Source organism: Hippocampus zosterae, unplaced genomic scaffold (genome assembly GCF_025434085.1).
Source record: "Hippocampus zosterae strain Florida unplaced genomic scaffold, ASM2543408v3 HiC_scaffold_192, whole genome shotgun sequence".
Classification (NCBI taxonomy): Eukaryota; Metazoa; Chordata; class Actinopteri; order Syngnathiformes; family Syngnathidae; genus Hippocampus; species Hippocampus zosterae.
This window is the reverse complement of record NW_026262805.1, coordinates 1-11893: the sequence shown is the minus strand read 5'-3', so window position 1 is coordinate 11893 and position 11893 is coordinate 1. Positions and strand designations below refer to the sequence as shown.

The following is an 11893-nucleotide window of genomic DNA, read 5'->3' as shown; positions in this document are numbered from 1 at the left end:
TAATCACTTAATCACACTCCCAGATTAAAAAGCTCATCTTATGCCCGGGATTTGTGAGCCTGTGGATCTCCGAGGTTGAGGAATATGTCCTCCATCGAGCCTTCGTCCTTCACACTCCACTCTGCAATCGCGTCCCCCCACTCGCCCTCGATCAGCCCCGCCCAGCGCTCGAGCTCGTCCTCCCGGCAGGTCAATTCCAACTGCTCCTGCTGTCTAGCCAGTCCTGCTTCAGCCATCTTCGTCTCAGTGACAAACCGATCGAGATCGGAGTACTGCTTGAACCGCAGGACAATTTTATATCCCACTTTGAGAGAGTGTCGCAGTGACACTGGACTGCCATCGGCCACGACTCGCCCGTCCCTGAGCACGATGATGCGCTCGCATAGGTACTCCGCCTCGTCCATTAAGTGCGTGGTGTGAATGATGCTGCGGCCCGGGCGCATGCTCCTGATCACCTCCCACACTGCCCGCTTCGCAGAGGGGTCCATTCCGCTGCTGGGCTCGTCTAGCAGCACGAGCCGCGGATCCCCTATTGTAGCCAGGGCCAAGGTCAGCCTCCGCTTCATCCCGCCCGAAAAGGTCTGAGTCTGGTCGCCAGCTCTGTCCTCCAGCTGCACTGCTCTGAGCAGGCTGGGCGATGGTGCGAGTCCCTTCACTTTGGAGTAGAAGTTGACATGCTCCTAGGCAGTTAGTTCCGGCCACAGGGTGTCGAATTGGGGGACGTTGCTGACCATCTGCCGCACCTGCAGCGACTAGGAGTCAACATTCTTGCCGAGCACGTAGCAGGCGCCCTCTGTAGGGCTCATGCAGCCTGAGACGATCTTGAGGAAAGTGGACTTGCCTGCCCCATTGTGTCCGAGCAGGCCGACTATCTGGTCGGGCGGGATTTCTAGTGTCAGGCCGTAGAGCGCCTGACTGAATCGGAGCACCTCGATGGTACACTTTTGACAGTAGCTCAGCACTGACCCCTCCATCCTCGAACCTGCGAGGGTCCTGACCTTACTTCCCTCGAGAAAAAACAGCATTCTTCTGCCTCGGTTGCAGGTTTACTCAAGGTACCAGGCCAGCACTAGATTCCCGATCACCAGTAACCCCAAGAAGGTGAGATCTTAGATGAGAGAGGAGCCTTTTACTTCCAAAACGAAGGGTTTCGTGATGTTCAGGTGCTGTCGGTGAGCCAGCTGCGCTAGCTCCAGCGGCTGCCCTTCCAGCCACTGCCGGGTCAGGACATTGAAGTGGCTGTCGCAGTACCAAATGAGCTTGTTGAACGCAGCCGAGAAATGGAACGAAGGAGCAAAGCTTAGGAAAATTCGGGTCACTTGTGAAATGGTGGCAGTGCTGCTGATCAAGTAAATGATGACGTTTCCTGAAAAGATAAGTTGGGAAAAAAGAGCCACCAGCAGCAGAGTGTAAGCGAGGCTGAGGCCCGTCCCTCGATCCTTAGACACGACTGTGATGATCGCCGCTGCGAAGAAAAGGACAGGCCGGACAACGCGTAAAAGAGAATAAAAAAGATCGAGGGGACGTTGCGGAAGAGCCCGAATCCAGCCATCGTCCCGAGCGCAGTGACCTCAATACTCACGGCGAGTACCACCACGAGCTGGGCGAGGCACCAGGACAGCACGTACTGCAGGCCGGAGAGTCCGGCCTGCTACAGACTGCCAGCTAGGCCCTGCTCCTTTTCCCGGAGCAGCTCGATCGCTAGAGCCATGAAGGCCGTCACTAACGGCAGGAACAAGTAAAACACGCCATTGTTGTTGAGCGCGTTGTAGTTTTAAGTCAGGCGGCTCCTGCCGCGGGGGAAGTCTGCCACCTGCACCTAGAAGTGGGAGAGCTAGGCCTGTAGCTCCAGGATCGCGCGGTCAAGCGAGACTTTTAGCTGTAGCAGTTCTTTGTTCTTGTCGTAGGGGTGGATCGGGTTGACGAAGGGCAGAGTGTCGATGAACAGACTGCTGTTGTAGGCGAGCAGGTAGCCCATCCCTTTGCCATTCTCTGGCCCACATGGCACCTCCACACCATGGTACTCCACAGCCCCGTCCATGCAGAACCCGACCAAAAAACGGGTCCGATTCGGATGGCCCTTCAGCCAGGCAGTCATCCCCTCAAGCCCCATCTGCCCGATGAACTCTGTTTTGATGTTGTTGTGCTTTTCCACATGCTTGATGATTCGCTCGGCAGTGGTCTTGCTCGAGGAAGTGAGTAGCAACCAGGCCAGGTGGCGCACGGCTGCGGAGAGCAGGTCGGCAGCAGGGACAGCGCATCCGGGGTGGAGGGTGTAGGGGCGTCGAGGCTGCGGATGGTGTGCTGGAGGGTCAGCAGGCACAGGATCGCGACCACGGGAGCAGAAAAGATCAGGCAGCAAGTACGGGGCTGCCTCCAGTAGACCGTGAGGTGTTGTCCCGCCAGCGTGACAATCTTTTCCATTAATAATTCATTTCCCTGCGACATACTTCTTCCAGTCTCCGCCCTCAACGATTTCACCACCGCACTTCTCCATGAAGTAGACCCAGCCCTTGTGCCCCTGCAGGTCCATGGTCTGCCGGCTGTACCAGTCGGGGTAGCCTTACAGCTCATCGAGGGAGTCCATCGTCGCCTGGTCTGCCACCTCGTAGACCTAGAAGACGATCTTGTTAAGGGTGGGGCTGGGCACGAGGGCCGGGAACTGGGTGAGACTGTGCATGGCGAAGGGGACTGCGGCCTCAAGGGTGGCCAGGCGGGGGCAGCCCTTGAGCCGGGAGTGGTTGGACAGCCCCTCGCGGAGGGACCCATAAACGGCCACCTTCACTGGAAACACTAGCATGATCAATTATATCCATCCCTGATTTCCCTCCTCTCGCTTTTCTTGAGCATGAACTACAGCCCCTCGCGGAGGGCGATCAGCTTCTCGAAGCCCCTGAGGTCCTCCTCCGGCAGCTTCTGGAGGCAGCCCATCTTCCGGCTATCCCCGCGTATTTCCTCCAGGGTTTGCATCTGCTACAGGTTCAGGCGGTTGTAGGAGTTGCGGTAGACCGCGTCCACCTAGCGGTGCATGTCTAGAATGGTAGGACACTCGTCCAGGAAGGAGAGCGGCCATTCGTACTTGTTCTTTGGCTTGACTACCTTTTCCTCGTCGATTACACAAGGCCTTTGCTATGTCTTTTTGGTCAGCTTGGTTCGGTGCCTGCGGTCCATCCTCTTGTATTCCTTGATGATGAGATCGTCCTCCGTCCGCGGGACCTGCGGCAGTAAGCACAAGTTGCTGCTGTTGAGGTCCCTCCTGGCCGACTCCTCGATGTCGTCTTCTTCTCCAAAGGGCCTCATAATGTCAGAAAAAAGGGTGCGGAACACTTCTGGCAGAGAATACGAACTGGTGTCCGGAAGGTTGCTGCCGAGTGCTTACAGGATTTTCTACAAGCAGCTGCAGAGCTGCTAGATCTTGGGGGGGTACGGCTTGTCTCTACCGGAAAGGTAAGGCCAGTAATGGTCGGTCAGAAGGAAGAATAGTTTGGCTTCGCTTACTCGAATAATACGCACATTGGGTTATTGGCCAACCTTCATTTTGAAGATTCTGACAGGCCTGCCAGTCAGGGCCAGGTGCCTTCGGATCTAGACCTCCAGCAGCAGACCGCTCAAACAGCTGCGTTGCAGCAGGCGCATGAGCATTTTCCTGAACTACTGGACCACCTCCTTGTCGGACCTGCAGCCCAAGTCCTCCTGAAAATCTGTCAAGAACCTGGGTGGGGGCTGGGAGTGCTCGGGCTAGTGGTTGGGCTGGGGACCCGGGTGCTGCTAGAGGGGGGCTTTAGTAGGGGGCGGGGAGAGGGGCCTGACCAGGAAGCGCCTGGAGAGGGGCTGGTGGGTGATCTGCAGGGGCTGGAATGACTCTGCGCTCATCAATCAGCTCAATATTCCAAATAAAACTCGCGGAGGGTCTCGGTGTCCTTGAAACGCTCGGCGGGACCCGTGCACCCCAGCACCACGATGATGTAGGGCCCCTCCTTGTCCGGCCAGATCGAGGACAGACAGCCTCCCGCGCTCCGGGTGATGCCGGTCTTGACGCCCTTGTACCCCTTCTCGAGCAGGAGGTTGGTGTTCTTCCAGACCAAGGGCTCATAGGCACTGGAAGTGTCGAAGTGGTACACCCGGGCCGAGTACTTGCGGGTGCTCACGCAGACCTCGAAGGACTTGATCCCGTACGCATGGGCGCTTAACTGGGCCATTTCGAGGGCGGTCGAACTGACTGGTCATCGGACATACAAGTTGAGGGGGTCGCTCAGCCCGTGCGGGTTGTTGAGGCAAGTACTGGTCATGCGCAGTCCCTCCACTACCCGGTTCATCTCCTCCACGAACAGCAGCACCACCTTCTGCAGGGGCTTGTTCCGCTCGTACTGGAACATGTCGATCGACTCCGCCTTTTCTAGGTCCCTGATCTTCTCGGGCTTCTTGTGGTGGGTCATCTCATAATCCAGCAGCAGCCCGAAGGTCTGGGCGAGCACCAGAGCTGCGTCATTGCCTGAGGGCAGCATCAGCCCGTAGAGCAGGTCGTTGATGGTCAGCCAGGTGCCCGCCACTAGTCGGGCGGAGGTGCCGATGGTCCGGGCCGCCTCGTGGGTGACACTGACCTTGACGGCTTCGTAATTCAGTCGGTATCGTTAAATCAACCCCCAGACAGTGAGGTAGGTCACGATTTTAGTGAGTGAAGCGATTTCACGCTCCTCCTGCTCGAATTCGCCCTCGAGGACTGTCTGCCTGCGAACGTCATAGATGACCCACGCCTTGGCCGAGAAGGCGAGGTCCTCGTTGCGGGAGTAGCGCTCAAGGTCCTTCCTGTCAGGGGCAGTCCGCTTGGCCTCCTTGATCCTGTGGCAGCTGGCCTTCTGCTTTTTTGAGCTTTTCAACCTCTGCAGCATGAAATTAATTAAATAAGGGGTCATTAAATTTAAGATGGATTAATTGCTGGGCCGCATGCACCAGGACTCCCTGTGCCCCCCTCACCAGCCACGAGCCCCTCGCCCTCCACCCCCTCGCCGCCGACTTCGAGCCCGTCGACCTCCTCGTCAAAGAACTCACGATGATGAACAGCAAGCATAACTACCGCGTTGTCTACCTTGGCCCTCGCTTCGAGCTGTCCTCCGACCTGCACCGCAGACTTGCCCTGACCGACACCCACCGATCCCTACCAACGCCCGCCCAATTCGGTTTCGAGTGCCTGCCGCCCTACCGGCTGGCACTGGAAAGCATGCCTCGCCGGCTGAAGAACGTAAGAACATAACCAGAAATCCGGGCCCTACGTGTTCGAAAAGCATGTGGTCTACTACCGACCCTTTGAAGGGATGAACCCTTCGCTGACCAACTAGCCACTGCTGTTCGAGAGTGGCTTTGAGAGCGGCAACCTCGACACGGCGGTGCGGGTGTGCGGGAGCGAGTACGACCTCTTCATGCGGGTGGACAGCAACACCAGAGGCCACTGCAATTGGTACTACTTCCGAGTGAAGGCGGTTGAGGCCGGAACCTACCGTTTCAACCTCTGCAACTTTTTCAGGACCAGGAACCTCTATCTCAAGGGCAAGCGCCCTTACGTCTACTCCAGCAAGAAACCCGGCTGGTCGCAGGCAGGCGTCTTCCTTGACTACAGTCAGTAAGCCCTGCGCTACCAGTTCCTCTACAAGCGACTCTCATCAGTCCCTGCCCTCACCAAGCTGACCTTCGAGTACACCTTTCAGCAGGCTGAAGAGGTCTACTTCGCATACTGTCCGCCTTACCCCTACAGTCTGTTGTTGAAGCGACTTGAGATGCTATAGTGCCCTCTGGCAAGGCATTATTGCCTGTGTCGCAGCCAGCTGGGTCTGCCGCTGCCCCTGGTGAGGATCGGCCGCGGCCCCAAGATCGTCATGGTCACCAGCAGAGTCCACCCAGGCGAATCAAATTCTTCTTATGCCGTGGAGGGGTTCATGTAACGGCTGCTAAATAGCAAGGACTCCGAAGCCTTAGACCTGGCTACTTTCTTGATCGTGCCGATGCTGAACCCCGACGGCGTGGTCCTAGGCAACTTCAGGACAGGCGCCGCTGGCAGAGACCTAAACCGCGAGTTCGCTGACGAGAGCGACTACCCATAAGTGAAGGCCCTGCACGAGCTGTTTTCACGGCTTAGAGAAGCAGGTCTCGAGGTCTCCTTGTATTTAGACTTCCACGGCCATTCCTAGCGGAAAAACACTTTCTTTTACGGTCCTTCTTGGCCGATCGGCTAGACCGAGTACGAAATCAGTCGAGTATTGCCCAAGCTCGTGAGCAAGAAGACCACGATGTTCCGATTCTACGCCTGCTCTTTTCGGATCGAGCCCTGCAAGAAGGCTACCGCAAGGGCTCAGTTTTTCTAGTGTTACCGAGTTCCATACGTCTATACTTTTGAGTCCTCAGTGGCCAGCTTCTACTGCTCAGACAGGATGCAGACCATCGATTTCACTGACGCCTTGTTCAAAGAAATGGGTGAACACCTGGCCGCATCCACTGGCGAGTTCCTGGTGATCCTAAAAAAGTTGGAGGAATATCGGTCTGCCAGGCCCAAGACCAGGCACAGCGAGGACGAGACAATAATCCTCAGGTCACACACCGGAAAAAAACACTGACTTCTGTGCCAAAGCCCCACAAAATAAGACTCCCAGAGTTAATACAAAAATTTCTTGAAGGCGACGGGGTTGCTAGAAGTTGACGATATCGAGCCTGAGCCCACCCAGTAGGAGGATCTCTGCCTTACTGGACAAGACTCTGACGCTGAGTCCGCGGACCAAGACATAGCGATAACCCCTCAAAAGTAATCCCAGCACATCAGGAGCACCATGGAATGCAACTTCACGGATGTTTAGTTTTACAAAGCCGGCCGCAAACAGACTCCCAAGAAGGAGTGCAGTGCCCAGCGAAAGCGGATCCAGTCCAGCTGCGGGCCCAAGTGCAAGCGCGCAGAGTCCAGCTTGATCGGGACGGCACTGCATGCAAACGGACTCGGGAGCAGCCTCCTAAAGAAATCATAAGAAGAATTCCGCAAGAGTTTCGAAAATGCAGTGAAGGAGCTGGAGACAAAGAAGAGCATGAAGGAGAAATGCAGGAAGGTGACTTCCAGCCCCTACCGGGGCCATGCCACCGAGCCCCGCTACAGCCAGCTCATCAGCATCGACCTTAGGCGGGTCGAGCTGCCCGAGTACCTCTCGAAGATGTCGATCAACACAGAAGTGGTCAACGAGTTCAGCAAGGAGATAGCGCAGCAGCAGTCGGGGGGCCGGGGCAACAGGGTGGACGAGATTTCGCGGATGAATCGGATGCTTGTGCCCAGCGCCTTCTACCGACTGAGGCAGCACTACAGCAAGAAGAAGCCGAGCCCGAGCCTCCCCGAAACGTCTTTCTGCGGATCCGGAAGGCGTGTTGATGTTCATGGCATTGAATATGATTCGGGGGCTGGACCTTTATCAGTTACTGGGCGTGTCGCGGGCCTGCGACTCCGATGAGCTCAAGCGCGGCTACCGGCAGATGTGCCTCAAGTGGCACCCCGACAAAAACGAGGATAAGGTCCGCGCCAAGGAACAGTTTCAGAAAATATGCGAGGCCTACGCAGTGCTTTCGGACCCCGCCAGAAGACAGCTCTACGACCAGACCGGCGAGACCGGAGACATCGACGAGGCCAACTTCGACGAGTTCTTCGGGGAGTTCGGATTCGAGGAGTTCGAGGAATTCCTGGGCGGAGCCTTTATGGAGGAGATGCTGGAGGATTTGTTCGGGGGCAAGGGCAGCAAGAAGAAGAAGCGCAAGGGCAGAGGCGGAGGAGGAGGGGGCCTCAACCTCTTCAAAGAAATGGAGAAGTAGATCGAAAAGGAGTTCAAGGCCGCCAACAAGCCGAAGCACAGGCGGGCCGAGGAGGAGGATGGGGCCTGGGAGACTGACTCTGAGGAGTAGAAGAAGCCGGCCAAAAAGAGCAAAAAGGGAAAGCAAAAGGACGACTTGGACTTTGGCTCGATGGGGTTGGGAATGGGGCTGGGAGAGATGATGGAGGTGATGCTTGGGCTGGGGCTTGAGGGGGCAGCGGAGGAGGAGGACCTGGAGATGCTGCTGCCGCTGTTCATGGAGCGGCACACGAAGTCGCGGAAGAAGAAGCTGGAGTGCAGGCTGGACGGACGATCCTGGGGGAGGAGGCGATGGTGGGCCACTTCCTGGAGAGGCACGAGAAGGAATTCCGGAAGTGGGCCGAGAAGCAGTGCTGATTGGATTGCTAGTCAATTTGAATGATGGAGGAAGAGCTGCGCGTGCTTTACCAGGAGCTGGAGGTGGACATCTACCGCTACCTCAATATCAGCACCGTCTTCAAGCGCCTGGTCAGCTGCCACTTCCTCCAGAAGCTCACTGCCCAACTCGACTCTCTCTTCGCCTCCGAGTTCGAAAACATCCGCCTCGAGCTCTCGCAGCTCAGCCAGGTGGACAGCCTCGAGTAGATGACCAGCAGCTCCGGCTCAACAGCCAGATTTTTAAGGATAATTTGACCAAGGTCACTGTCCACACCATCGACCGAGTGTACTCCTCGACCCTGTCGCCTTCCTGGAGGGGCTCATCCCCCCGCAGGAGCAGGCCCCGTCCCTGCGGCCGGCCAAGCCTGCCAAGGACCGGCCCGCAGCCAGTCCCGTCCGGCGCATCCTGAAGAAGAAATGATGTCTATGCTAGATTAATCACTGGGGCGCCTTGGTCACCGTCGAGGGCTGCAGCGGCAGGGGCACTTTCGGCATCACCAGGCTGCCGGTTTCGGGCCGCGAGGGCAGCAGGCCTTTCTCCTCGGGCTGGACGCGGGCCGCGAAATGGCCGCGGACTTGGCCTGGGGGTTGTCGAATTTTTTGGTGGCCATGCTGGGCGGGGGCCTCGACAGTGATGGTGAGGACGTTTTCGCCGCGCAGGATGACCAGGCCCAGAGTGCGCTTGATTTCCTTGAGGAGGCCAGTCTTTTGTTCTTGACCTGCCTGAACTCGTCAGTGTCAGCGAGCACGAGGTTCATGTGCTTGTCGTAGGCGATGTACGTGCCCACCAGCATCCGCCCGTCGTGGATGGTCACCCGCACCCGGTGGTCGATCCACTGCAGGAACCTGCTCTTCTGGTACGACATTTAATCACAGTCATTAGTCCAACCCCTCGAACTCCGCCTCCAGCTGCTCCATCTCCCTGGAGGAAAACTTGAACGAGAGCGCGGCCTCCATGAAGCTGTCCTCCTCGGGGCTTTCGTTCCGGTGAGGACCAGGAGCAGCTCGGTGCCCCCTGCCTCGAGGAGTTCCCTCTGCTTGAAGGCCAGGAGGGCCAGGGCGGCGCGGTAGACGATCTTGTACCCCTCGAAAATCAGGCAGTCCATGATCCTGTAGAACACTTCGGCACTGAGGTCTTGGAGTAGAGAGGCAGAATCCAGCCGGGCGTGAAGAACAGCAGGTTAACCTCATTCTCCTCGAATTTCCGCAGCAAGTCCGGCATGAACCGCTGCATCAGCTGCCCCAGCACGTAGTTGACTCTGGCCATGTTGCGCAGGTCGACCAGGCAGTCGCTGATCTGCCCCGTCTGCAGCAGGCTGTAGGCCACCCTCCAGAGAGGGTCCACTCCGACCGCCTCCACCAGCCTGTGCCTGTAGATCCAGTAATTCATGCCCTGGATGTACCCGATCTCCGGGTACTCCGAGGCGAGCCCCTTCAGGATCTTGTCCACCTGTACCAGCACGTTCTTCGTGGGCTTCTAGTCCCCGAAGGTTCTCGGAATGTCGAGCTGGATGTCGTGGATCGACTTGTCCGAGCACCGCCCCACCAGTTCCGGAGGGTCCTCAGTGAAGAGACGGTAGGCCTGCCTCTTCACCTCGAAGGGGATGCCCTTGCGCACTCGGCGCTTGAACGCAGGGTCGTAGGTCTCCGAGTCGGGACGGACCCTGGCCAGCATCTCCCGCCACTTCTCGACCCTGGCGTTCAGCATCTTCTTGCGATCCCTGCCTCTAAAAAACGTGCATTCCAGCATAATTTATCACTCCCCCAGGAACCTCAGCAGGTCGTCGATTCTGGCCTCGCCCTGCACGAACAGCGATTCGAACGCCTTCTGCACGTCCCGCGCGGGCAGCCCGGCCCGCTCGGCCACCGCCAGCAGCTCCTGTTGGCTGATCTTGTGCTTGTCGGGGCCGCGCACCAGCGCTAGGTTGAGCGCCCTCCTGACACGGTCAGGACTGTGGGGACAGGCCGGCCGAAACAATCTCTTGAAGGCTTCAAAATCGAGGCCTTGGTCAACGGAGCCGAGCAGGGCAAACCGCTCTTCCTGGGTCAGCAGGGTGTGGGTGTTCAGCAGCAGCCTGTTCAGCAGGCCCGCAGACATCACCCCGTGGTCCGAGTAGAGTCTGAAGATGTCTTCCAACGATTCCTCTTCCATTATAAAGTCAGCCTTACCTGCACGCCTCCAGCCGCACCAATTCGGCCTCGGCCTGCTTTATGCGGACCACCATGCTGTTCAGCTCGTCGAAGTCCTTGCGCAAGTCGCCCATCACCCGTTGGCTTTCCTCGATCGCCGGCCTGACAACGTCGAAGTTGACTCTGCTCCACTCGACGAGTGCCGCAGAGTTCTTGGTGATGGCCTGGAGCTGTTCGAGGACGGCGTGCTGGCTGGCGACGATGCGCTGTGTGCCCTAGCTGTTCTGCTCCTCGAACGAGGCTTGCATTAGATTACTCACACGCACCCGAACTCCCGAGCAAACTCTTCGTAGGCTTTGAGGTCCTGCGCGCCGACCGACCGGCTCACACGCTTGATAGCCGTCGCGATGTCCTGCTCGCTGACTGCTCTCAGCTCGCCTTGCTCCAACCTGCCGATGTTCTGGAACCCTCCGATCTCGCTAATGTGCCTTCGCATCGGAATGTAGGCTGCCTCCTTGCACAGACTCGAGATGTCGGCCCCCGAGTACCCCTCCGTCAGGGCCACCAACCCCGCCCAGTCGATGCCCTCCTCCACCTCGATTTCCCTGAAGTTCAGCTAGAACATCTCTCTCCTGGCCTCGGCGTCAGGCAGCGGCACGTCTGATTAGACTGTCACAAATCCGTTTCTCGAGCCGGCGACGGATGGCCTCGTCCAGATCCCACGGGCGGTTGGTCGCCGCAATGACCACCACTCGCTCCGAGTCGGTCCCGATCCCATCCATCTGCACCAGCAGCTCTGTCTTCACCTTGTGGCTCGCCTCGCACCCAGCACTGCGCTTGGAGCTGATGGCGTCGATTTCGTCGAAAAAGATGGTGGAGGGAGACCGATGCCTGGCGAGTTCGAACAACAACACCCGGACCATCTTCTAGGACTCCCCTCGCCACTTCGAGGCGAGGGAGGAGGCGCTGATGTTGAAGAAGGCGGTCTAGCCGATCTGGTAAGCAAAGCACCGTGGCGACTGCCTTGGCGAGAAGGGTCTTGCCGGTGCCAGGAGGGCCGAACAGCAGCACTCCTTTCCAAGGCTTCCTGAGGCCGGTGAAGAAGTCAGGCATGATCAGAGGCAGGAAGATGGCCTCCTTGAGCACATCCTTGGTCTTACTGAGTGAGGCGATGTCTTCAAACCTGACATTAGGACTATTCTCGAGCAGCTCCCTTTCCATCGCGCTGACCAGCTCAGGCTCTCCTCGGCAAGGCTTTCCGCCCTCGGCTGGCACCGCCTTCTTCTTGGGGCCCTTGCCGTCCGACTCCCTCCGCTTGCGGGGGTCCTTGGTCACCGGGGGACTGTACACCTATTTCTGTGTACATGCCTTTTTCAGTGCCGGCAGGGGCCTTTCTTTCGCAGCAGGGTTGGGGTTGGGGTTGGGGTTGGGGTTGGGGTTGGGGTTGGGGTTGGGGTTGGGGTTGGGGTTGGGGTTGGGGTTGGGGTTGGGGTTGGGGTTGGGGTTGGGGTTGG

General features: G+C 58.1%; 1 protein-coding gene across 1 annotated transcript; it reads right to left on the bottom strand.

Moving 5' to 3' along the window:
• Positions 1–10695: 10695 nt before the first annotated feature.
• On the bottom strand, positions 10696–11729 carry LOC127594529 (katanin p60 ATPase-containing subunit A1-like; the record flags this gene model as incomplete). The annotated part of the gene is given in 3 exon segments (XM_052056380.1): positions 10696–11052; positions 11054–11389; positions 11391–11729. Coding segments are annotated over 3 exon segments (1032 nt in total), but the record flags the coding sequence as incomplete, so codon positions are not given.
• Positions 11730–11893: the final 164 nt, after the last annotated feature.